This window comes from Loxodonta africana, chromosome 1 (assembly GCF_030014295.1).
Source record: "Loxodonta africana isolate mLoxAfr1 chromosome 1, mLoxAfr1.hap2, whole genome shotgun sequence".
Lineage (NCBI taxonomy): Eukaryota > Metazoa > Chordata > Mammalia > Proboscidea > Elephantidae > Loxodonta > Loxodonta africana.
This window is the reverse complement of record NC_087342.1, coordinates 193275517-193303441: the sequence shown is the minus strand read 5'-3', so window position 1 is coordinate 193303441 and position 27925 is coordinate 193275517. Positions and strand designations below refer to the sequence as shown.

The 27925-nt window shown below is 37.5% G+C and overlaps 1 protein-coding gene across 1 annotated transcript in view; it reads right to left on the bottom strand.

Moving 5' to 3' along the window:
* Positions 1–796: 796 nt before the first annotated feature.
* RSPO3 (R-spondin 3) overlaps positions 797–27925 on the bottom strand; it is a 96849-nt gene continuing 69720 nt past the window's right edge. Inside the window, exon 5 of the mRNA XM_023558925.2 lies at positions 797–2008. Within this exon, the coding sequence (XP_023414693.2) occupies positions 1815–2008 (194 nt within the window). The 3' untranslated portion in view covers positions 797–1814. The remainder of the gene's footprint in view (positions 2009–27925) is intronic.

Below are 27925 nucleotides of genomic sequence, written 5' to 3'. Positions count from 1 at the left end.
AAACACCAAAGTAAGAAACAGGAATACATCATTCAAAAATTTTATATCTTGGAAGAAGAAAAGTGAAACAGAAAACCAATTAAGCCAAGCAGTCCACATGAGCAATACAGTTGGTAGAGAAAGGGTGCTCAGAGATAGGCAGCCAGAAGCCAGATCATTGCAAGCTCTTCAGAAAGCAGTGATCTTGAGAGGGCTAGGAAGAGTGGTGGACAGAGAAGCTGGGTGTCCTTTCATTACAACAGGAAGGTGAAGGTGAGGCATGAGATTCTGTGCCACACACTCAGAGATGCTTCCTCCTGGACTGAAAGGGCTGTGTCCTCTGTGAAACACTGGTGAGCTTTCAGCTAGGGTGACTTCAATCCCCCAGAGAGGTTCACAGACTGAGAAAATATGGAGAAGAAAAGGCCAAATGTTGAAGGTACAGGAGGAACCAGACATACAAGAAAAGGTGCTGATTTCTAAGCAATGAAAGAAGCACTGAAATTATTTCCTATCGCCTATCCATATATATATATATATATATATATATATATATATTTATGCAGATATAACTAGCATTTTTCTTGATGAAAATAAGAAAAATGTTGTTTAAATATCTCCTAATACCTTATAAATCAATCTCCGTTGACTCAGATAAGTGTGGATTCAAAAAGCAAACACGGACATGTAACGCATTCTCTGATTTAACAGAATTCTCTTTCCTGATTCATGAATCTCTTAGAGTAAGAATAACAATTTTTCCAATTGAAAAAAACAAAAAAGCACACAATAAAACAAAGTGAACAGAACTTTAAAAACTATCAACAAATATATTTATTGTGGTGGCTTTCCCCCCTACTAGATACACCTTGTTAGAAAGTAGTATCCCTTTTAGTTCCTGGTGGATCTTTAAGCAGGTAATGAAACTTTTTTTTCCTTCATCGAGAGAGAAAGAAAATACATGACTTGGCAAACATGTTCTACTCTCCTTACTCTAGTTTTTTGTTTTCTATGAAATCAGAATTTTCTTCTAGTAAGTATGATTTTGCTTTTGGGCGTATGTTAGAGGTACATGTTTACAGACATATAACCCAAGGAGTAGCAGAGGCTGAACCACATATTGCCAACATAGATTGGAGTCCTGTTCCAGGTAATCACATCCCTTCACAGTTTTGTAAAGCACAAAAATAATCTCCAACTCTATGGTTTCTTCCCTATTTTGCCTTTCTCCAATCCCATACAGTATATTCAACTCTGGTTCACGCTCTCGCAGGCACAGGATGAGGGCGATAGAACAATCTTAAAAGAGCTGTTTCTGTGATGATAAATCTTAGGATTCCAAATGCCAGGCCCTAATTCTGAGCACTCTCTAGACCTCCTGGACAAAACAAGACTGTCCTCTGAAAGATGTTTCTCTCCCCTGATCTCTTATGTGTCTTGAAGGGATACTGCCTCATTGCATTTGTAGAACTATCTTTTCCATCTTAAAACAATAGCTTGAAAATATTTTTATAGGGAAAAGATGTTGCTTCTCCAGTTGTCATCATTATGTTGTTACATCATATAGCCTATTGATAATTATATACAAAATTTCTTGTTTCTTAACAATGTGTAGAAGCATATAAGATAACCATTTGAAAGTATCCCTTCTTTGAACTTTTGGCTCTTTGTTGTTAACTACGCTTGTATGAAGAATATAGCAACTATGTGGAATGTTGTTTAGACTGAGCGGTAACTGATAACATCCACTTATGGTCCTAATGGCTAGAGCACCTGCCCTGGGCATCTGGTTGAGATAGCAGCATCATGAGTCTACAACAATCTCATGGGACCCTCTAGTGTACAGTGCTGACTGATACCGATTTCTGTTGTTTATCTTGGGCTTTTCGCTTCTTCTGCTGCTGTTTGTCCTTGTTTTCTTGTGGTTCTGGGGTTCCTCTGCTGGGTTCCAGACCTTTGTTTTCAGGTATTACTTCCTTACTTTCTTCTTTATTAAGTTTTTTTCTTTTCCTCTCCCTTCCTTTTTTTCCTGAAAAGAAAGCATACTCCTTTAAAAAATACATTCGATTATATTCTATTTGGTTTTTCTAAGTTTAAAAAAAAAGGGTTAAACTTCTCTAAGGTTGCATCCCACACCCATAGAAACCAAATATCTACTATTTAAATCATTTATTCATCTTCTCTTTATTAAGTTTTTACAATACTCCAAACAATTTGAATATGAAACATGTACAAAATATAATGAAGCAATTAATACATGATAGTTCTGAATACTAGAGAGTTCTATTCTTACAAGTTTAGAATTTATTTTATATGGTAGTTATTTATATATATTTAACAGAAAGTTTTGAACAGACTTATCATCTAAGGAATTTATTAATGTGTATATTTGATCTGGCCTCTATTTAAGGCATCATTTTGTATTCAATAATTTTCAACTGGAAGTAACATATTTGCAATCTGCTGCTATATCTGGATGCCATCTACAAGAACAGAATCGATTTGTATAACAAACATGGAAATAAAAGTTCATGCTGAATACCAGAATAAATATACTTTATTTTAGGACAAATGTTTTTATATTGAAATTTATGTACTTTGTATTTTCTTTGTATGCAGTGGTAGTGGTGATTATAACTTAATAATAGTCCTATTCTCATGGATTGGATTGTGTCCCCCCAAAAATATGTGTCAACTTGGTTAGGCCATGATTCCCAGCATTATGTGGTGTCCTCCGTTTTGTGATCGCAATTTTATGTTGAGAGGATTAGGGTCGGACTGTAACACCACCCTCACTCAGGTCACCCCCCCGATCCAAAGTAAAGGGAGTTTCCCCGGGGTGTGGCCTGCACCACCTTTTATCTCTTAAGAGATAAAAGGAAAGAGAAGCAAGCAGAGAGTTGGAGACCTCATACCACCAAGAAAGCAGCACCGGGAACAGAGTGCATCCTTTGGACACAGGGTCCCCTGTGCCTGAGAAGCTCCTCGACCAGGGAAGATTGAGGACAAGGACCTTCCTCCAGAGCCGACAGAAATAGAAAGCCTTCCCCTGGAGCTGGCGTCCTAAATTTGGACTTGTAGCCTACTAGATGTGAGAAAATAAGTTTCTCTTTGTTAAAGCCATCCCCTTGTGGTATTTCTGTTATGGCAGCACTAGATGACTAAGGAACCTATGGTATAAGCTAATACCACCACTCAGTCAGTTTGTTGTACTATGGTTGCTTGCGTGTTGCTATGATGCTGGAAGCTATGCCACAGGTACTTCATATACCAGAAGGGTCCCTCATAGTGGACAGGTTTCAGTGGAGCTTCCAGACTAAGACAGACTAGGGAGAAAGGCCTGGTGATCTACTTCTGAAAATCAGCCAATGAAATCTTATTGATCACAACAGAACACTGTCAGACTCACTTGCTTTGAACACGTCATCAGGAGAGATCAATTGTTAGAGGAGAACACCATGCATGGCAAAGTAGAGGGCCAACAAGGTCAAGGGAGACCCTTGTGAGATTGATTGACACAATAGCCAAAATGAGGGACTTGAACATACTGGTGATCATGAGGATGACTTGTGCTGTTGTCCATAAGGTTGCCATGTGTTGGAGTTGACTTGACAGCTTCTATCTGTCTGTCTGTCTATCTAGCTATCTATCAGGGCAGGGATTTTGTATTTCTATCTACCAAATGAACAGATCCTTACTGGATGTATACTGGATTCTATGGAGGCCCTGAATTTGAACTGGATTTGAAGCATAGATTTAATTCCGATTCACACTATGAGGCATTTTAAAAAGTGGAATGAATATCCTTTTAAAGATTTTTAGGTGGGGATTCATATTGCAAGGAATACTGGGGCCAGGGTGCAGAACTGAATTTCAGTCTGTTGGCAATAGAGAACTACTGAGAGTTTAGAGGAAGAGAACAATTTAATCAAAATGAATGTATCTGGTACTAAATTGGAAGTGCTATTTTTATTTTTTTCTAAATAATACATTAACTAGATATTTAGTCATGTAAACGTTTTACACATGAAATCTACAATGTAATTTTTGAGGGCATGGTTTTAGAAATATCCATCAATGCATATTTCCCTATGAGAAATTACTGATTTCAATCAAAATTATGGGAAATGAAAACTAGGAGCCAACTGTTCCCTGATGTGGGACAAAATTTGATAGCGTGTATTCCCACATACTGAGTCATATAATATTTGAAATTAGTCTCTGTCTACAATAAAGTCACTTTGGACAAAGTCTTTTGCAGAAATTATTTGCATGGGAGAACCAAAATATTTTCATGTCCTGAAACAGGCTGAAAATATTGAATTTAGTGGTTTGGCTTTCCTTTTCTTGATTCTGGTAACGGAATCCTTGGGAGCAGTATTATTAATACTACATAAATATATTAAGCCAATACAGTCTTTTTGGATTGATGATTTTATGCCACAGCTAGCTTTGTCATAAGACTACATTTACAAAACCTCCCAGTTGATTTATGAAAACTTGCCTTGTGCTCAACATAATACAGCTCCAAAATTCTGACCTCTTGAAAAACATTTAACAAAGTAGGGACCCAGACCAGGGACAGGGAAATATCAGTTACGAATACATAGAAGAGAACAAAAAATATTAAAGTTGACTATCATGCCTAGGAGCCCTGGTGGTGCAGTGGTTTAGAGTGGTTAACAACTTGGCTGCTAACCAAAAGGTCGGCAGTTCAAATCCACCAGCCGCTCCTTGGGGCAGCTCTACTCTGTCCTATAGGGTTGCTATGAGTCAGAGTGAACTCGAAGGAAACGAGTTTTGGGTTTATTATGCCTAAGGCTGAAGATTTGTGTACTGATCCACCAATTCCATTATTCTTTTCACATCAAAAAATATTTCTGAGTTGATATAGTTTTCTGCAAAAGGGATCCAGGCCTTTAAAAAAAATTGTTTTTTTCATTCTGGCTTTAGTGACCATGTATTTGAAGTGCTGACTTAAACTTGGAAAGTAAAAGGAGAAAAATGAAGAGTAAATTTACCTTCCTGAATAGATAGCATAATTTAATTTGTATTTAATAAAGCTACACATATTGAGAGAGAGAAATGCTGGTTTTCATGGTATGTGCTTGGTTTTCAGAGGGAGATGACTGCAAAGTTAGGTTACATAATATTTCCATTTTGAAGAGCATTTTGGAGGTATTTGAGTTCAGCTCTGAAAAACTGCCAATGAGAATCACTCCAAGGTTCCATAAAAACTACTGACACCAAACAAAATGTTGTGAATTTTATGGAAATCATCCAGAAGTTTAGTGTTTGACATTGTTCTCTTAATGAGGGTCCAACATCTTACAGCTGTGATCCCAACCATAGTGCTTTGGACACAGAAGAAATATATTGTTTCTTTCTTGGTTGCAGATTGATTTATATGTTTTTTAGCCATTTGTGACAACATACTCAACTTGCAGAGCATTTCTGTTTGTTAGCACCCTGACATGATTATTTCTTAAGACAGGCAGAAATATTTTTGGAGGTAGCTTGAAACTCAGTATTATAGCTTTATTATCCAAGGAATAACTATTTAGTCTGGGCAGTGAGTGAAAGGGGTGGCTCTAGTAAAGTAACAGGAAACTAGCACATTGTACGTTGTTGCTGCCATACAGAGAGCTATTGCACAATAGAGAGATGGGATTATTATTTTTTACGGGCCATGTGTTAGCGGTTAGAAACACTAACTACCCTTTTGCGTAAATAATATATTTTCCTCTTGTCCAAGAAACAAACTAGAAATGTAGAAGAGTGGCTGTAGTCCATTAAAAATCATGTGCAATTTGGGAAATGCTATAAGGTTTTCATTAAAAGGGGTTTCTTTTCTATTCTGGTGACTTTTCATTGATGTGGTCAGTAGTTACTTTTTCAACTTTTTTTCTTTTCAATTTTGCAAACTAAGCATTCTAGTTATCACAGTCTTACACAGAGGACTATGTTTTGTCATTCCTTTTATGTGTACGTTTGGCACAAACATGGAGCCCTGGTGGGGCAGTGGTTAAGAGCTTGATTGCTAACCAAAAAGTCAGCAGTTCAACTCCACCAGTCACTCCTTGGAAACCCTGTGGGGTAGTTCTACTCAGTCCTACAGGGTTGCTGTGAGTCAGAATCAACTCGACAGCAATGATTTTTTTCTTTTTTTTAAAGGATCCCCAGAGCCCTGGTGGCACAGTGGTTAGGAACTCAGCTTTAACCAAAAGGTTGGCAGTTTAAATCCACTAGCTGTTCCTTGGAAACCCTATGGGGCAGTTCTACTCTGTCCTGTAGGGTCTCTATGAATCTGAATCAACTCGACAGCAATGGGTTTGGTTTGGTTTTTGGCACAAGCATATGTGTGCCAGAACTGGGTTGTGGAGTGCTTCAAAGATTAAAAGAATGTTCACCTTCCCTTCATGTTCCAGCTATGAAGATGGTGTTTGGGTAGAAACCATCAAAGAGAAATTGCTATTAGCAATCAAGTATAATCTGAGCCCTTGCAGAGAAGCACTATGGTGAAATGTTTAAGAATATGGTCCTTAGAGTCAGGAGAATGCCATATTTATAATCTTGGTCTGACACAAACAAGTTATGTGACTTTTGGCTAGTTGTTGATATCACTCAGGCTTAATTGCCTGCTATGTAAAATATGGATAATAATTGCTACTTGCTAATTTTTGTGAAGATTAAAGGAAATGCTTGTAGAACATTTTGCACTGTGTCTGGCACATGCTAATCATGGAACAAATGAAAGCAAGTTTTATTAACTCATTATACAAACATGAATTAAGCCATTATTCCTTGCCAAAAAGAGTGCTAAAGCCTAGGGATACCAGTGACATATGGAGACAGACATGATAATTACAGTCACACACTAATGCTAAAATGGAGACATGCACAAGATCTGATTGGGAGCACAGCAGGGAAAGCATCGAACTTTGCTGATGGAGATTGAAAAAGGTTCCCCACAGGGAGTGATATTTGAGCTGAGGCTTAAAGAATGAGTAAGAATTGGCCAGGCTGATGAGGAAAGAAGGTTATGCTGAGCAGTGAACAATATGTCAATGGCATGAAGGCAGGCAGAAGGCATCCTTGGTTGGATCAGAGTTTATACATAGGATATTGCCCAGCAAAGCTGAAAAGGTATACGGGACTCAGTTGCTATGTTGGCACTTTATCCTGAGGACCAGTAGTACTGAAAACTGGAGAAGAGTAAGTATTAGAATCTGATAGCAGGACAGAGTTTGGATGAATAGTTTAGAAAAGGCCAATAGAATATTCTGATATATGACCTTCTTTCCTATTTCATAAACATTGCTGTAAGTAAAAGAATTCCTTAGAGGGAGTGTAGTCAATGGCTGGTATTTATTTTTGAGCCTTAACTTTAAAAAGGGTAGCTAAAATCTCTGTGCAGACCATATTGCCACATATTATTTAAAATTTTGTCGAAAACTAGTACGACATAATTGAACAGATTGACATTATCGAGATTCTGAAATTATTTCCTATTAACACGAATATATATAACCCTTTATATAAGCACTTTCTAGTGCCTTCTGCAGATCAGGCTCCCAAACATGAAACCAATTACTGTTGAGCCAATTCCAACCCGTGATGATCCCATGCATGTCAGAGTGGAGTTGTGCTCCATAGGGTTTTCAACGGATAATTTTTCAGAAGTAGATCACAAGGCCTTTCTTTTTGAGATGCCTCTGGGTGGACGCAACCACCAACCTTTCAGTTAGCAGCTGAGCTCCTTAATACTTTCTACCACCCAGGGACTCCTTCCCAAACATAGATGACTTTAAAAAATAGATTCCTAGGTCTCACCCTGGAGATTATGATTAGAAGATTTTATAAGGAGCCTTAATGGTAAAGTGGTTAAGAGCTTGGCTGCTAACCAAAAAGTGGGCAGTTCAAATCAACCAGCTGCTCCTTGGAAACCCAATGGGGAGTTCTTCTCTGTCCTAAAGGGTTGCTATGAGTTGGTATCAACTCAAGGGCGATGGGTTAGATCTTACAAAGAGCCCAGTAGTTATATAAGTTCAGCTCTAGGTTATTCTCCTGTGCAGCCACATTTATGAACCATTATTATTCAGATAGAACCTAATTTCCTTAAATATATATGAAAATTACTTTACTTCACATGGTTGTATATCTAATTTCTTTTGTTTTTACTAATGGATAGTGAATATGTTTATTTTACTCCAGTTTTCTGATAGGGTACATTTGGATTAGGCACCCAGATAGGAAATGAAAATGAGCTGCAGATTGTCTTTTCAGAATGTGTTCAGATTCAAATATGAACTAAAAAGAATAAACATGTAAAAAGAATTAAGAGAAGAAAATGACTCTGAATTATTGGTCCTCAGTCACATATTGTACAAAAGTTCCAAGTGAAAATATAAACTACTGAGCTTGTTCAATTACCCTTTTAAATGTAATCGGGTTATGATTAAAAGGTTACTTTTACTAGAACCACAAATCTAATTCATTTATTGAGAATTCCTCAAATTATAAATATCAGATCACAATTTCCTTGGAGGTTTAGAAATACAGGTACAGAGATCTTTTTAAAAGATCCACTTCTTAATTTGTGTGCCCCCCCAAAATCTATGTTGTAAATCCTAACCCAACTACTTATGGATGTAATCCCATTTGGGAATAGGGTTTTCTTTCTTATGTCAATGAGACCATATCAGTGTAGGATGTGTTTTAAGTCAATCACTTTTGAACCATAAATGAGCAGATCCGGCACAAAAGTAAGGAAGCACAGATGGAGAAAGAGATGCCAAGCCACATGAAGATCGCTAAGGAACCTAGGAACAGAAGCTAAAAAGACACAAGGACCTTCCCTCAGAGCCAGAAGAGAGAGAGAAAGGTTTCCCTAGAGCCGGTGCCCTGAATTCTGACTTCTAGCTTATTAAACCATAAGGAGACAAATTTCTGTTAAACACCCCCACCCGCCCCGCAAAAGCAACTTCTTTGTGATTTTCTTGCAAAGTTCCACTAGGGGGAGCCATTAAGCTTTAAATGGCTCCACTTCCTAAAACAAGCTGGGTTATAATTTTTCTCAAAAAGCTAAAAATTTATCCCACATTCTAGACTGAGGACTAAATATCACTGAATCTATGACTCAAGCCAACTTAATAAATATTCCATTAAAAAGAAAATTTGTTGGTAAGCCCTTTCTCTTTATTCGGCGTGGAATGAAATTCGATTAGAAGCCCAAGGCTTTATACCTTCAACACACACACACACACACACACACACACACACACACACACACACACACACACACACACACACACACACACACACACACACTATTAAAATGGGATTAATCAGATGATTCCTGAATCTAGAATTGAACCTGCGGACCTGATTTTTATGTATTTTGTTGTTGTCGTTTTGTATACAAAAAAAAAAAAAAAAAGTTGCTGTCCAGTGGTTTCCAGCTTACAGCGACCCTATAGGACAGAGTAGAGCTAACCCCATAGAGTTTCCAAGGAGCACTCGGTGGATTCAAACTGCAGACCTTTTGGTTAGTATCGGTAGCTCTTAACCACTACATCACCAGGGCTTCCTGTTGTTTTGCATAAGCCAAAAAACAAACAAACCCATTGCTGTAGAGTCGACTCGTAGTGACCCTCTAGGACAGAGTAGAACTGCCCCATAGGGTTTCCAAGGAGTGGCTGGTGGATTCCAACTGCAGACCTTTTGGTTAGCAGTCATAGAGCTTAACCACTGAGCCACCAGGGAAGGAAAAGCCCAACTTTTTGTTTTAGATAAGACTTCATTGTAGAAAATTTGCAAGGGAGGAGAAATTGCTACACTGTAACTTATTCAGCAATTATGATCTGTTGTGTAGATTCATATTTAAAGGCCTTTGCACTGTAGGCTATATAATCATTGGACAGCCAGACGAAGCAGTTAGGAACACAGCTGGAAGTCAACAGTGCCAAATTTCCTTCTCAGCTATATTGTTACCAAGCGGAATTGACTTGAAAAATGTATTCAAACCCTTTGTCTTTTCTTGTTTTAATGAAATAGAGATGCATATTCCTTCTGCTATTGTTTTAACCTAGAAATTCATAACACATACAGTGAAAATACGAAAGAATAGAGATGATTGAAGTGTAAAGCTACTTAAATACCTACTCTGCAGTTTCTTGGGGAATAAGCTCTCTTGTTTTTCTATTCAAATATGCTTTTGATTAATTATTCACAGAAAAATAATTTGACTTATATCATTATTTACTAAATGTTAATTTCTGATACCACTTTGTGACGAACTGTTTTTAAAAATATAGTTGTATTCACTAAAAGATACTAAGATTAAAGTAGCATTTTGCCACCAATTGAAAAGGGCTAATTAAAGAGATGCCATCTATGTGCATCATGTTTCATTGGGAATTCAGAAACAAAAGTGTCTTGACTGTAAGAGCCTGAGTGTAAATTTTGAGATGGAAGTGAATAATAAAACCCAAGCTTCTGAACATGGCACTCAGTGTCCTCTGTGACCTGGCCCTGCTTACTTCTCACCCACATCCCTGACCTCCCACTTCTCTTCCTAGTTACGCCTCCATTCTTCGCAGCACAGCACACAATGTTTACTGACCCCATATTGGATACGTCTACTTAGAATGCAGTCTCTGGTATTGCCTGCTCTAACTCAGTATTTAATTCTCTACCCACAAGCCACCCCTCAGGGATACCTTCATGGTTTTTTTTAACTCTTTTCTTGGCTAGATTCTTTATGTTTCTTCTCTCCGTGCCCCTTAGCACCCAAGTAGAAACCTACTGCAATAACCAACATGAAGATGAGTCATGATAATTGTTTTTGAAAATAGTAAGAGTAATGATAACTAAAACTGAGCACTTCTATGTACCATCTATGTACAGGCACCATGTCTATAAAAAGAAACAAAAACAAACCGGTTGCCACTGGGTGGATTCCAACTCTTGGTGACCCCGTGTGTTTCAGAGTAGAACTGCACTCCATAGGATTGTCAATGGCTGACATCTTTGGAAATAGATCACCAGGTCTTTCTTCTGAGGTGCCTCTGGGTGGACTGGAACCACCAACCTTGGGTTAGCAGCTCAGTGTTTAACCATTGGTGCCACCCAGGGACTAGACCATGTCTACAAGTTCTATCATAGCCCCATTTTGACACATGAAGAAAATGAGAGCTCTTAACCACTGCACTTCTCTGCCTCCATATTGTATCTCAACAGAACACAACGTGACATGTGTTCTTGTTTTATTTCACACTTAAGCTACTGATAGAAAAATCAAGGCAAGGAAAGTGTCCAGGTGTGGACTAACTTTTGAAAAAAGAAAGGGTTTATAGAAGTGAAAGCTTAGAATATATTTACTAGGCACCAAATTGCTTATTCAAAACTTGGAATTAACAGCACTTTGGACCAGATATTTTGTGTTAGCACCATTCGGTTACCTCGTTTTCTGTTCTTTTTTATTAATGTAAGTCCATTTATTTCCTAGTATTTCCACTCTGCCCCCCTCCCCCACCCTCATTGTATAACCCATAGCCGTCAAGTCAGTTTCAACTGACAGTGACCAACTGAAGATTCAGGATTTTAAATTTTGAATTTTGGCTTTATGTCCTAACAGAAATTTATATGACCTTTTACCCAAGGCCACTTCATTCAATCTCATTGCTTTTTTTGTCCCAAATTCCAGGCTTGATTCCTTGCATTTAAAAGAGACATTAACAGGAGTCCAGAAAAGACTGTTAATGATATTGAATACTGAACACTGAGGACATCCTCCTGTTGTAAATCATCAGAATTAAAAGACCAGTTATAAGTGCAAATGGAAGAAAGCCCTCAACGATTTAACTATTTGCAGTATTTACAATTTATTACTCATTATAAAAGTAAGGAGTATTCTGTATTTTATTTTATAATATTTTACAAACATAGCAGGATGATAAAATTTACATCAGATGAATATTATACATTTATAATTACTTTAAATGAGCTTATTTTTCTTGAATCAACTATCATTTAATTAAAAGTTAATTTGAAATAATAATTGCAGTGTTTTTCTTTTTTTTGTTCTTTTTTTTGTGAAAAAGCTTTTAACTTGACTTTGAAATCCTACTCACCATATTAAGGTGGATCACAGAACTCTTAGAAACTAAACCAGAATTATTAATTTACACGTTGAAAATTTCTTGATCTAATCATGCTTGCATATTATGTTTTAAACTAAATTTCAAGTCTTAAACAATTTTATCTATTGGATAAAAACCAAAACCAAATCCAGTGCCGTCGAGCCGATTCCGACTCATAGCGACCCTATAGGACAGAGTAGAGCTGGCCCATAGAGTTTCCAAGGAGCGCCTGGTGGATTCGAACTGCTGACCCTTTGGTTAGCAGCCGTAGCACTTAACCACTACGCCACCAGGGTTTCCATCTATTGGGTAGGCATGTAAATTTATTGTGATTTTTCATTTGATGTAAAAGAGTGTGTTGATAGACTTCATGTATTAAATCTAGTAAAACTATGCTCATGGACTTTTACAATGAAATTCCTGACTAGCTTATGAAATGAAGATTATTGCCCCCTTAAGGAAAAAAATTGGTTCTGCATATTTTCATAGTTTTAGATACTATTTATGAACTCGTTGTTGTTGTCAGGTGCTGTCAAGTTCATTCCGACTCATAGCGACCCTATGTACAACAGAACGAAAACACTGCCTGGTCCTGCACCATCCTCACAATTGTTGCTATACTTGAGCCCATTGTTGCAGCCTCTGTGTCAATCCGTCTCATTGAGGGTCTTCCTTTTTTCCCTGACCTTCTACATTACCAAGCATGATGTCCTTCTCCAGGGAATGATCCTTTCTGATAACATGTCCAAAGCATGTGAGACACAGTCTTGCCAACTTTGCTTCTAAGCAGCATTCTGGTTCTATTTCCTCCAAGATAGATTTATTTGTTCTTTTGGTAGTCCATGGTATATTCAATACCCTTCTCCAATACCACAATTCAAATGCATCAATTCTTCTTTGGTCTTCCTTATTCATTGTCCAGCTTTCACATACATATGAAGCAATTGAAAACATCATGGTTTGGGTCAGGCATGCCTTAGTCCTCAAGGTGACATCTTTGCTTTTCAATACTTTAAAGAGGTCTTTTGCAGCAGACTTTCCCAATGCAATGCATCTTTTGGTTTCTTGACTGCTCCTTTCATGGCTGTTGATTGTGGATCCAAATAAAATGAAATCCTTGACAACCTCAATCTTTTCTCCATTTATCATGATGTTGCTTATTGGTCCAGTTGTAAGGATTTTTGTTTCCTTTATGTTCAGGTGTAATCCATACTGAAGGCTGTGGTCTTTGATCTTCATCAGTAAGTGCTTCAAGTCCTGTTCACTTTCAGCAAGTAAGGTTGTGTTGTCTGCATAATGCAGGTTGTTAATGTTCTCCTTCATTTGTGTTGTCTGCATAATGCAGGTTGTTAATGTTCTTAAGATAGGCCAGCTTCTCAGATTATTTGCTCAGTGTACAGATTGAATAGCTATGGTGAAAGGATACAACCCTGACCCACACCTTTCCTGACCACACAGTTGAATGCCTTAACATAGTCAATAAAACACAGGTAAACATTTTTCTGGTATTCTCTGCTTTCAGCCAGGATCCATCTGACGTCAGCAATGATATCCCTAGTTTCACATCCTCTTCTGAATCCGGTCCGAATTTCTGGCAGTTTCTTGTTGATATACTGCTGCAGCCACTTTTGAATGATCTTCAGCAAAATTTTGCTTGCATGTGATATTAATGATATTGTTTAATAATTTTAGCATTTTTTTGGATCACCTTTCTTGGGAACAGGCATAAATATGGATCTCTTCCAGTCGGTTGGCCAGGTAGCTCTCTTCAAAATTTCTTGGCATAGACAAGTGAGCACTTCTGGCATGGTATCTATTTGTTGAAACATCTCAGTTGGTATCCCTTCAATTCTCGGAGACTTGTTTTCCGCCAATGACTTCAGTGCAGCTTGGACTTCTTCCTTCAGTACCATCAGTTCCTGAACATGAACCAATTCTTTTTGGTAGAGTGACTCTGTATTTCTTCCATCTTCTTCTGATGCTTCTTTCTTTGTTTAGTATTTTCCTGGTAGAATCCTTCAGTATTACAACTCGAGGCTTGAATTTTTTACCAGTTCTTTCAGCTTGAGAAGTGCCAAGAGTGTTCTTCCCTTTTGGTTTTCTATCCCCAGGTCTTTGCACATGTCATCATAAAACTTTATGATGTTGTTGTCGTCTCAAACTGCCCTTTGAAATCTTCTGTTCAGCACTTTTACTTCATTTTTTCCTTTTGCTTTAGCTACTCGACGTTCAAGAGCAAGTTTCAGAGTCTCTTCTGACATCCATTTAGGTCTTTTCTTTCCCTTCTGTCTTTTTAATAACCTCTTGCTTTCATCATGTATGATGTCCCTGATGTCATTCTACAACTCATCTGGTCTTTAGTCATTAGTGTTCAATGCGTCAAATCTATTCTTGAGATGGTCTCTAAATTCAGGTGGGTCATACTTTGGCTCTTGTGGACTTGTTCTAATTTTCTTCAGTTTCAATCTGAACTTGCATATGAGTAATTGATAATGTGATCTGCAGTTGGCCCCTGGCCTTGTTCTAACTGATGATATTAAGTTTTTCCATCATCTCTTTCCAAATATGTAGTCATATTGATTCCTGTGTATTCCATCTGGCGAGGTCCATGTGTATAGATGTTGGTGAAAAATGGTATTTTTAATGAAGAAGTCGTTGGTCTTGCAAAATTCAATCATGTGATCTCTGGTATCATTTCTATCACCAAGGCCATATTTTCCAACTACTGATTCTTCTTCTTTGTTTCCAACTTTTGCATTCCAACCACTAGTAATTATTAGTGCATCCTGATTGCATGTTTGATCAATTTCAGACTGTAGAAGTTTGTAAAAATCTTCAATTTCTTCATCTTTGGCCCTAGTGGTTGGTGTGTCAATTTGACTAATACTCATATTAACTTCTCTTCCTTGTAGGTATATGGATATTATCCTATCACTGACAGCGTTGTACTTCAGGATAGATCTTGAAATGTTCTTTTTGATGATGAATTCAACGCCATTCCTCTTCAAGCTGTCATTCCCAGCATAGTAGACCATGTGATTATCTGATTCAAAATGACCAATACCAGTCCATTTCAGCTCACTAATGCCTAGAATATTGATCTTTATGCATTCCTTTTCATTTTTGGCAATTTCCAATTTTCCTAGTTCATACTTCATGTATTTCAGGTTTTGATTATTAATGGATGTTTGGAGCTGTTTCTTCTCATTTTGAGTTGTGCCACATCAGCAAATGAAGGTCCTGAAAGCTTGACTCCATCTACATCATTAAGGTCAACTCTACTTTGAGGAAGCAGCTCTTCCCCAGTCATATTTTAAGTGCCTTCCAAACTGAAGGGCTATCTTCTGGCACTATATTAGACAATGTAGCTATTCATAAGGTTTTCCCTGGCTAATTCTTTTTAGAAGTAGACTGCTAGGTCCTTCTTCCTAGTCTGCCTTAGTCTGGAAGCTCAGCTGATACCTGTCCGCCATGGGTGACCCTGTTGGTATTTGAATACCAGTGGCATAGCTTCGAGCATCGCAGCAACACACAAGTCCCCCCAGTAAGATAAACCAACAGAAGTGTGGGAGTTATGAGCTCATAATAATTCATTTTTATGTTGCTCATCTTCAAATATTTACAGACAGAGGTATGGCTGATTTCAAGGAGCTGTGGTGATGCAATGGTCACGTGACTGGTTGCTAACCAAAAGGCTTGCAGTTCAAACCCACCCAGCAGTTCCACCAAAGAAAAGACCTGGCAATCTGCTCTGCTAAGGATTATGGCCTAGAAAACCCTACAGAGCAGTTCTACTCTATCACATGGGGTGCTATGAGTTGAAATCAACTAGATAGCACCTAACAACAACAACATGGCTGGTCTTCAGTTTCAAGAACCATTGGAGCTTGCCTAGTAGAACATCAAGTGTTAGACCCAAAATTTTCAGTTTAGACCAAAGTATTAACGGCTATCTCAAAAATGAATGGATTTATTCATCTTTCTTTGTAACACTCATACTCCACTCCTGCCACCACCCCACCTACTCCATGCTGCTGCTTTAGACCACCATCTTATATCTCAAGATAGTGAAAATGTGGGATTCTAAAGGAGCCCTGGTGGTGCAGTGGTTAAGAACTCTGCAGCTAATTGAAAGGTAGGCAGTTGGAACTCACCAGCCTCTCTTAGGGTTATAGATGTGGCTGCTTCCATAAAGATTTACAGCCTTGGAAGCCCTACAGGGCAGATCTACTCTGTCCTATAGAGTCACTATAAATAAGAGTCGACTTGACAGCAACAGGTTTTTTTGTTTTTTTTTTTTTTTGTGGTTATGGAATGTTATTTAAGTATTTCTTTCATACCATCCTTAAAAAAAGGCATTTCAGCAATGTAAATATAAAAAGCAGTGCCTCTTAGAAAATTCCTATCATACCCATTATTGCTAGACTTAATGTATATAAATAACACCATATATAAATTTTTCTGTAAAATTCTTTTTAAACCATAATACAAATTACCATTCAGCCCAGTCTATTGAGTGGTTCCTTTAAGAAGCCTGCAAAAATTATTTCTTTACTATTTGATTAAATTAACTCATCTTTTAAACTTTTCACATTCTTTGTGATAGATTAGTTTGCCTGATTTTTTGTCCATATAAATTTTAATGTAACAACAAAAAAAATATTGCTAATAAATAAGTTGAAAACACTGCCTATAGTACAGATTGCTTTGAAAATCTGAATCTTAAAAGGGTATTTTCCTTAGAATTTTTTTCTCTTGTTCTCATTGTTTCTGAGTTGATTATCATGCTTTCCCTGCCCCAATAACACATATTCACATAACACAACAATGAACACTTATATTTGTTGAGTTATCTAATATCTCACGTAGAAACCAGAACTTAATTGCATCAATATTTGATTCCAAAAGTTAATATTTTTTTTAATTCCTTATATATTTTTCTCCATGAGGAAGCACAATGACAGCAACTAATCATGTAGCGTTTAGACTAAAACTGGTATTTGTGTTTTCCCCATTTTCCTTAGTTAGGTGTGTAGGCTCACGGTTCAGTCTTTCATCCTTGAAATACATGTTATGGAATCTGTTTATATGCCAAATGCCTCATTTTTTTTTTTTTTTAAAAGACAATCGCTAAGCCAAGAACACTGTCTTCATCTTTGATGAAATATAGCTTTCCAATTAACAGGAAAATCCTTCATTTCAAAAAGCTGAACAGAACGCTACTTGAAAATTCATTCCAGCTGGTTAAATTGAAGAATTGAAAGAATTCCAAAGAAAGAATATTCTCTGGGCATTTATCATTTGATTTTCATTTGGATAAATTTTCCATTTACTCCAAGAACTTGTCTCAGGATTTTGTTCTTCTGAGACAGAAAAAGAAGTGTTGATAGCCATGTTTGACTGTGTTGTACTTCCTCCCTCACCCAAATTGTCTACTTGGTTCTGTTGACAAGAGTGGATGGCCTCATACTTGCTGACACATTTGCATGATTGATTATACAAGAAATGCTGATATTATTCTACTGTCTTTCATTATTTTATGCACTAGTTGACCCTGCTGTCTAATTCTCATTCTATCACAGCCCAGTATGTCTTTTCTGTGAAGCTATTTATTGTTCTAACCAAAAAAAAACACACCAAACCCATTGCCATCAAGTCAATTCCAACTCAGGACAGAGTAGAACTGCCACGTAGAGTTTCCAAGGAGCACCTGGTGGATTTGAACTGCTGACCTTCTGGTTAGTAGCCATGCCTCTTAACTGCTACGCCACCAGGGTTTTATTGTTCTATAGGGGAGAAAATGTAACTTTAATCTGGAATTACATCACAAGTGGGGAAAACAACTAACAAGTATCTTATTTAGTGTGCACTATTCCATGGTATTTTAGCTAAAGATATCACTCACTTTTATAATTTAATATAGTTATTTCTAGCCATTTCTTGTCTCTATCTGTCAAGCTAATTTTTTCATGTAACTTCACCTATATTCTTAAATGTTTTCACTTTGCTTCAGCATTTTTTTTCTTTCTTTTTTGTTTACTGCAGACCCTGTTTCAAACTGCTGATTTCTTAACTGATTTGGAAAACAGAAAACCACACTTAGTCTCTTCTAAATTAAAATCTGTAATACATTTATTTTATTCATAATGTAAATAAGATCATAGAGGCATATTTCACCTTTGGAAGAAAGTGAATCTTTTTCTTCTTTTTAAATAAGGAAATCTTTTTTCTTAATTTGTTTTTATAATATCTGGTAGGAGGTGAAGAGGTACAAATCTTTTCCACAACCTGTTGTTGTTGTTAGTTTGCTGTCAAGTTGATTCCAACTCATGGCGACTCAATGTGTGCGGAGTAGAGCTGCTCCATAGGGTTTTCAAGGCCGTGACCTTTCAGAAGCAGATCACCAGGCCTGTCTTCTGAGGCACCTCTGGGTGGGTTTGAACTGCCTACCTTTCAGTGAGTAGTCTAGGCTTAACCATTTGTACCACTCTGGTACCCAAATTAATCTGTTTTAAGTATTTTTTCTCCCACTCTATTTGTTGGTGCAAATAGTTGTTATTAATTACAAAGTCTTTCCACTTGCATTTCCACAACCAGCAAGATATTTCCTTATAATTACTTCCTCAAGAGTGACTGCATATACCTGAGTGGAATACAACTATTTCATACTTTAAAATATTTTGGAAGTTGAGTGTTCACTAAACTAGAAATATCCACTCTGTAATCAGCCCAGGCTGTTAAACTTTACTTCATTTCCTTTTAAAGCTTTTTACTTTATTCTATCATTGAACTGATGTGTGTTATGGCGGGGGAGCTGCGTTGGGAAAGTAGAGAGACACATGTGCAACAAATGGTATGTATATAGAGACATATATATCTACATATTTATATACAGGTCCCTCCCTGCACAGATGGAAAAGCTCTCTTTTTCTGGTGGATTTTAAAATGTTAATTCAAAGACAGAAAGTCTGCTTTCGAATTTAATTTTCAATGGTCAGAAATGAGATCTATCCTCTTACAAGAGCTCTTCAGAAATCCAAACCTTCAAATTAAGAGACTTCTCCAAGTAGTATGCCTTTTAACTTTTTCTTACAAAACGTACTTTCCACGTGTTAAATTATCACACCTATGCCCTCTGCTCTTTTTCTTCACAAACGTTCAAAATGTTGTGGAGAAAACTGAATATGGTTGTCTATTAACCACCTATTTATTGCAGAAGAGAGCAAAGAATTAGTTTCATTTCTTTCATACTTATCCTTTTATATGTGGACATCATCTCCCAACACTGATATTAGTAGTCAAATTTGTCTTCTCTTTCTTTGTTACTAACTAGTTCTTTTCCTTTGATCATTTCACTTGGGCCCTGTTAGAGACTGAATTGCATCCCCCTCAAAATATGTGTTGTAAGTCCCAACCCCTATAACGCGCCTTGGTAGCGAAATGGTTAAGTACTTGGCTGCTAGCTGAAAGGTTGGTAGTTCAAACCTACCCAGTGGCTCTGCTGCAGAAAGACCTGGTGATCTGTTCCCATAAAGATTACAGCTTAGAAAACCCTACAGGGCACTTCTTGTGGATGTAATCCTATTTGGGAATAGGACTTTCTTTGTTAGATTAATGAGACCATATCTGTAGGGTGTGTTGTAAACCAATCACCTTTGAGATATAAAAAGAGCAGATAGGTACAGAGAAGGAAGCACAAACTGAGGAAGATTGATGCTACCTGAAGATAGATCTCCTAGGACCTCAGCAACAGAAACTTTTTAGTTGAGACAAGTACCTTCCCTGAGAGGTGACAGAAAGAGAAGCCCTTCCTCTAGAGCCGATGCCCTGAATTTGGACTTCTCGCCTTCTAACCACAGGAAAATACATTTCTGTTTGTTAAAGCTACCCACTTGTGGTATTTCTCATATAATAGCACTAAGAAACTAAGACAGGTCTCAAAGTGCATCACAATATGTATCTACTGAATTTTGAACTATATTTCTAGGCCCTTCCGTAAATTGTCAAGGTGATATTGAATTATGTTCCTATTTTTCAGAATATTAATAGAAGAGCTAACAGTAATGACTAAAAATATGATGAAATTATTGTTTATTGAAACTTGACCTTAATTTAGATCCAGCATATAAAAAAAAAAAAAAATTTTTTTTTTTTTTATAAAAATATTGAAAAAGGATGAATTATTCACAGGACAGTTTATATTGGGGTGTACAGTATAGGATGGATTCTACCAGTGGGCTTCTGATTTGATTGTATAATTTTGTATGCCAGCAATACCTCTGAGGTCCACATATCTGGCATAGTGGTAAGCACTACCACTGCTCCAAAGACTACGGGTGCTTTACCTCCCTCTGTGGGAAGAACTGGCATACATATCTACTCAATAAATATTTGCTGGATAAATTAAAAGATGAATAATGTGCCCTTTTCTTGATTTCATGGCCACTACTCAATACTCAATTTGAGGGAGAGTTGGAGAAGAACAGGCACACAGAGAGATGCTTTTGGTAATACTTTCACATAAGCAAGCAAGCTGTGATTACTGAGTATTCCAAACAACTTGTGTTAATGAGCCCCATTTATTAGTATAGAGTCCTCAGTCAGCCACTTCTGTCCCAATTTTGTCCTCAAGTAGCTACATTATGGTCTTAGGGAAATTATTGTGACGCTCTAGCAGATATCTTTGGGACCAAGCCAGCAATGAACAACTAGAACATTCCCTAAGCCTATTTCAAGAAGCGATCTCAGAAATTCTAGGTTGCAAGAGAGAGGTTACAAAGGATTCCACTTTCTTCTATTTTGAGAAGGAGTTTAAATTCTACAGTTTTAGAGATTTGAAGGCTTTAAATTTTCCCTGAGGTTGGAGGTGTTGATCAAGGTCAATCTCCCAGCCCAAAGCTGGGAAAAGTGGCCTAACAAAATGTTCCGGAGACTGTTTTAGAAGGAAAGAGTTGGTCAGGGAGAGGGACGGAAGGGGGAAAGGGAGTCCTGGATAAGTGTGAAAACTCAAAAGACGTCAAAACGATCTTTACTTAAACTATCTGTTACAGCACGCATGAATGATGCTTTATTTGGTGGAGTTAGTTGCAAATGCAGTCTTCTTTTAAAATCATGAAATATGGCCTGGCCCATCTTGCACCAATCTTGGGGTTTTTGTATGTTCTTTTGAAGTAGTACTACACTATCTCAGAGGCCTGACTTCCCCTTGAATTTTCAATAACTGTGGCTTTTGTCTTAATCCATTGAATTTTGCTTTCAGTGGAATACCACCAAAACTGAAGAATCATTGGCTAGTATGATGAAACTTCCAATTTAAGAGGGTGTAACAAAGGCAGCAGACGGCATGTGTAAGACAATTAATGGTGGAGAGAAAGTGCTAGGAGAGACTTAAGCAAATGAGCTGAAAATTAAAGAAAATGTGACAATTCCTGAGGGAATGGACTGTTTTACTCAATATCCAGGAAAATGAATATTTATTGCTTAACTGTAGTGTTTAGGAATCAAATAAAATGATCCTGAGAATAAGAAGGCCTACTGAAACAGGCAAAAAAAGTTCAAAAGGGAAAAATAGCTTTTGATAACCCACATTTTTGGTTTTTTATTTTCTGAGCAAAGTGAACATTCTCCCTGTGTGCCTGAAGACCCTGGGAAGGTAGACAGGGGGATACGTGGTGCATGATTGTAAATAAGCTCCTCTCTACCTCCAGGGAATTTTTAGGCAAGTGGGTAGTGGTCAGGAGGTGATTAAAAATATTGGAGAGTAAAAATATTTAAAGAAGGCAGAAGTAAGATTGGCAAATCTGTCCTTCTGCTATGTTGGGATTGGGGGGATAGGAGAAAGAATTGTTTCTCTTCCATTATACCTCAGCTACCCTTAATCAAGGGCATTATTGGGCCCTGCAAACTCTGCAGAGACTGTGAGGAATCAAGCATAAAGTGTCTCTAGGGTAGTTTTCCCTGCATTTGGACAGGTCTGGATGTAGGTGTGTGAATCTGCCCCAACAAACAGAAAATGATACCAATAATTTCTAAAAAGCAGCAAATATTTCAGAAATCACTAGAATAAACTAATAGACAATTTTCACTACCACTTATTAGAGCTGATAAGTGGTTGTATTCTGTATCAAGGCATGTTAACATATTTAACATTTCTGATTTACATGGATTTATATATTAACATATTTTACCATACTAATTAAATAGTCTAAGAATCATTCCTTGCCTACATGCCTCCTTCAAGGTACATTTCAAAGGCTGCTTTCTCCATGAAGTCTTCCCTGGTCATTCTCCAGCAGGTGAGGAAAGATACAGAGAAGTGTAGATGCTATGACCCACACAGAAAGTAATGAAAGAATTGGGCAGACCTAGCTGAATCTGTATATACCCACTCCTCACTTACTGACATGGTTAGGTTTGAAATACCAGGTCATTATGTGAAAATTGGCCTTATGTGAAAATGGAAGATGGCCACATCCAATTACAAAACAGAAGATGACTACATCATTACACACTGCCAAATGACATCGTTACATAACTGCCAAACCTCTGAGAATCATGGCTCAGCCAAGTTGACACATAGCCTTAATCATCACAGCCAGCATTACTCTGGCTTCACACCTAGGTGTTTGTTGCTGCCAGACTTATGTTGTTAATATGCAAAATAGTCAGATAGTAGATTTTTTACTATTGTCCTAAATGCAATATATCGGAAAATGAGATAGTCAATAAGTGAGGAGTACAGGTACGATTTCTTATGGAGAAAATCATCACTGTGAGGGTACACGTCACAAAAAAGAACAATGCTAGTTAATGTTTTTCCTCAGAAGTCAGAAAGATCTTAGTCTGATTCTCTGCCAAACCATGTACTCATTTTCTATTTAAACTCTGAAGACTGAGTTTTTAAAAATATGTGCTTAAAAATCACACATAGCATTAAATTGAATTTTAAAAACGTAAAAATGGTATAAGAAAATACACATTTTAGATTTGGCTCTGTTCCTTATCAGCAATGTGACCCTAAGTGAAGCACTTTGTGTGTTTCAGTTGCCTCATTTATAAAATGGGACCAAAAATTCCTGTTATTCTCACTATTGGAGAAGGCGTGAGGAAAACATTTTAAATAAGTACCTAGAAAACGGAATTATGAAATTTTAATGCCTAAAACAATATAATAAAAATATGGTATCTATGAAAATATAAAACAACCATGTGAATCTAGTCCACATTGAAAATAGAACACCCTTAAACTGGTCAGGGTAAAAGTTTCAGGGACACTAAATTCCTTTACGACTTGGTGAAAGTCTTTCACCCGCTCAAGTCTATTTGCCTTAGTAAAATTACAAAACATTTTACCTCTTACATATCTCTCAAATGGGTCAGCCTCCATCATTTTGTATTTTTTTTTAAATTGGCTCATTTTTTTTGTTTTGTTTTGTTTCCAGGCATTTTCCACCTTGATGTCAGGTTACCTTCCTATATCCCAGAGGACTGGTCACTTATTTCTGTTGGTATCTTGTTTTTAAATATCCCAAGTGCTTTGTCAGGGGTTGAATTATGAACCCCGCAAAATGCTTGTATTAACTTGGTTAGGCCATGTGTGATTGTCCTCCATTTTGTGATTTTCCTGTGTGTAATAAATAATCTTTGCCTGTGGTTAAAGGTTTAGGGTGGGATGTAACATGCTTGTTCAGGTCACCTCCCTGATCCAATGTAAAGGGAGTTTGCCTGGGGTGTGGCCTGTACCACCTTTTATCTCTCAAGGAATAAAAGGAAAGGGAAGCTAGCGGAGAGTGGGGACCTCATACCACCAAGAAACCAGTGCCGGGAGCAGAGCGCATCCTTTGGACCTGAGGTTCCCGTGCTGAGATGCTCCGAGGCCAAGGGAAGACTGATGCTTCACAAGCACCTTCCTCCAGAGCTGACAGAGAGAGAACACCTTCCTCTGGATCTGACACCCTCAATTTAGACTTGTAATCTACTAGACCATGAGAGAATAAATTTCTCTTTGTTAAAACCATCCACTTGTGGGTAATTCTGTTGTAGCAGCACTAGATGACTAAGACAGCCTGTACTCTCAAAGTTCTTAGCGTGGCTTAAAGAGCCCTTTAGAATCTGACTCCAACCTATTTGATAGAGCATTATCTCTTCCCCTAATTTGCCTTTGCTTCAGCCATACTACACGTCTCACTATAATTTGATCACATCATGCTCTTCCTTGCTTTTGTGCTTTTCTGGATGCTGCTCTGCAACGGAAAGCTTCTTCTCCCTTCTACAGCTGGAAAAATTCTACTTGGCCTTCAAGAACCAATAACAATTTAACTCCTTTGTTTCCAGAGCACCAGGTGCATCTGTGTGTTTTGCCGGTATTTGTTTATGATCAAGTCTCCCGTGAAATTATGAACTTTAAATGAGTCTCACACATATTTGTATGTTTTCTTTGTTATTTTCACATCTAACATCTAGCAGGGTTCTGGGCTTATAGTAGTTACTTAATACACAAGAGCTGAATGAAAGAGTGAATAGATAGACTCTTCAGCACCAGAATTGTGGGAAGCAAGGTGAGTGGCAATACCACAGTGCTCAAACAATAAAACAGTTTAATGGCAATTTTACTCATAAAAACTAGTATTCTAGCTCTATTTCACTTTACTTGACTTACTTTTCCTTTGTCATGACTATATTGATTTGGAAGTTTCTTTTTGCTGTTCTTAGAAAAGGAATCTTTGCTTTTGGACATGATGTAATTTAGTAAATAAAATTGTTCTATATGATGTACCCACTGCCCGTCTGTTAATTTGTCATACTGTGGTGACTTGTGTGTTGCTATGATGCTGGAAGCTATGCCACTGGTATTTCAAATACCAGCAGGGTCACCTATGATGGACAAGTTTCAGCAGAACTTCCAGACTAAGACAGACTAAGAAGAAAGGCCTGAGATCTACTTCCAAAACATAGCCAATGAACATCCTGTGGATGCCAGAATATTGTCCAAGACTTTGGGTGTGTCATCTGGAGGGACTGATCACTGGAGAAGGACATGATATTTGCTAAAGTGGAGGGCCAGCAAAGGCAAGGAAACCCTCAATGAGACGGATTAATACCATGGCCACAACGATAGACTCAAACATACCAATGATTGTGAAGATGGCACAGGACCCAGTAACATTTTGTTCTGTTATACATGGGGTCACCATGAATCAGAACTAACCCCATGGCAACGAACAACAACAATGAAGTATGTTATTGGGAGCAGTGAGGACATAGGGCTTACTCACAGTACTATTGTATCCAGCTTCCAATTTCTAGGCCTCAGTTTATCCTCTGATTAATATGCACAACACAAACATATATGAGTTAGGGATCATAGATTTAGTCACATTTTTCTACACCATGTTTATGGGGATTAAATTTCCTTTTGAAATCAGTGAAAAATAGAGGGGAAACACACACAGAGTAATGAAAAAACTGGGCAGACCTAGCTGAATTTCTGTATAATTTCTCATAGACAAAATTATCATCCAGAGGGTCCACTTCACAAAAATAAGCAATGCCAGTTAATGTTTGCCCTTGGCTTGGTGACCATTAAACTATTGTTTTGTGTGCTGTTGAGTCGATTCCAACTCATAGCAACTGTATAGGACAGAACAGAATTGCCTCATAGGGTTTCCAAGGCTGTAATTTTTACCCAAGCAGATTGCCACATCTTTCTCCCTTGGGATGGCTGGTGGGCTCCAACTGCCAATCTTTAGGTTAGCAGCCAAACACTTAACCGTGGCACCACCAGGGCTCCCTGACCATTAGCCTAGGGCCCATTAAGTGAATATTATTTTCATGGTGACCCTTCAAATTTTCAAAAGCATGACCCATTTTTCTGGAACAGCTCTGTGGTAGGCAGAATAATAGCCCTTCAAAGATGTCCATGTCCTAATCCCTGGAATTTGTGAATATGTTATTTAGATAGCAAAGGAGAATCAAGGTCGCTAATCAGCTGACCTTGAAATGGAGAGATTTTCCAGGATTATCCAAAGTAGGTCCAATCTAATCACATGAGTCCTTAAAAGTGAAACAAGAAGCAGAAGAGAAGGCCAGAGAGATACTATGTGAAAAGGATTCAACCTGCTGTTTCTGGCTTTGTAGACAGAGAAAGGAGGCCATAAGCCAAGGAATGTGGGTGGCCTCTAGAAGCCAGAAAAGGCAAGGCAACAGACTTTTCCTGAGAGTCTCCAGAAAGGAACACATCCTTGCTGACACCTTGGTTTTAATCTGGTGAGTCCTGTGTTGGGTTTCTGACCTACAGAGCTGTAAGGTAATAAATTGCTGTTGTTTAAGCTAAGTTTTTGATATTTTGTTATGACAAAAATAGAAAATGAATACAGCCCAAACTTTGTAATGATTTTCTCATATTTCAGTTCATGAACATATGCCAAAAACAGTTTTAAGGGCCACTACTCCATTATCCAAATGCTCCAGGGTAATCTGAGATCATCTTTGTCATGAACAGCTCTTAACTGTCTACAGAGACTGTTGGAATTTAAGCACCCTGATTTTCTTCCTGGAAACTTTGTCCCAGGAAATTTGGAGAAGTTGAATTGATTGATGTGTAAACGATAAATCAAAGGCATCTCAGTGTCAGAAAGAAACCACATCGTAATTTTTTATTAAAAGTTCATGTCTCTACCACCACTCCAAAACTTCTGAGAACCAAACATTTGTTTTTCGTAAAAATGATCTGATTATTTATTAGCTGAATTGTGAGACAAGGTATTGTAGAATGCCTGGGTCATCCCCACTTTATTTTTACATATATATGGTGGGTATATTTTCAGTGTCAATTTGTGAACGAGAATTCCTATTAAACAGAAGTTCATCTGGATTATATCATCTGCAAGACCAGCTTTAAGACAAATGAAAGAAGGTGAAAACAGATTCTTTAGGGATGAAATTATGTCTCCCTCCACCAGCTCACACCAACGTAGTTACAGAACTTTGCAGAATTTATTTCAATGTTTTTGCTACTCTCAGTGTTCATTGTTTCAGTTTTTCCTATCAGAACCTCCTGAGGTCAGGAAGTTTTGCCCTTTTCAGAGACTTCGTTCAGCTGCTGGAGGTTTCTGAGCTAACCAGAAATCAAAACGTGATGCTGCCTTATGTCAGAACTGCATGTTTAGTCTGCTTTCCTCGAAATAATCAAGAAAAGTTATATGTGAAAAGACACAGATGCTCCCCTTTCTCAGTGATATTTTCATACTTTTAAAGTGCAATATGAAAAAAACTTATTTGAAATCTACAACCATCTGTGTATTGTATACCTATATATTCGATCAATTTCATTTATAAAGGTTCTCTGGAAAATGCATAAGATAGGTATATTTTTTAACCGTGTAATACAAGGCAATAAAAGTTCTATCATGTTTGCTTTTTCATGTAGCCGAGCATCTTGTTCTTTGAAAATTCACAGGACATTGATATTCTACTACTTTATTCTGACTTACAACTGAGCAGGACGAATATTTCTGTTTCTCAGACTCCTAATCATTTTAGGAAGATCTTTGAAGAGGTACCTGAAAACAAGATGTCCCACATTTCATCTTTTTACTGTTTTTTTATTTTTATGACTATATGAAAATATATGGCCCAGATTAAAACTGTTTTAAACCATATATTCTGTTATGAGTTTACTAACTGAGAAACTTGTGTATATAATTTAAAGAATCTCAGAGGCTTCTGTGATATTATTAGTTGTTATCTAGCCCAAATTATGTACAATGTTTGTCCTTGTCAACTAGAACACATAAACTACTGTT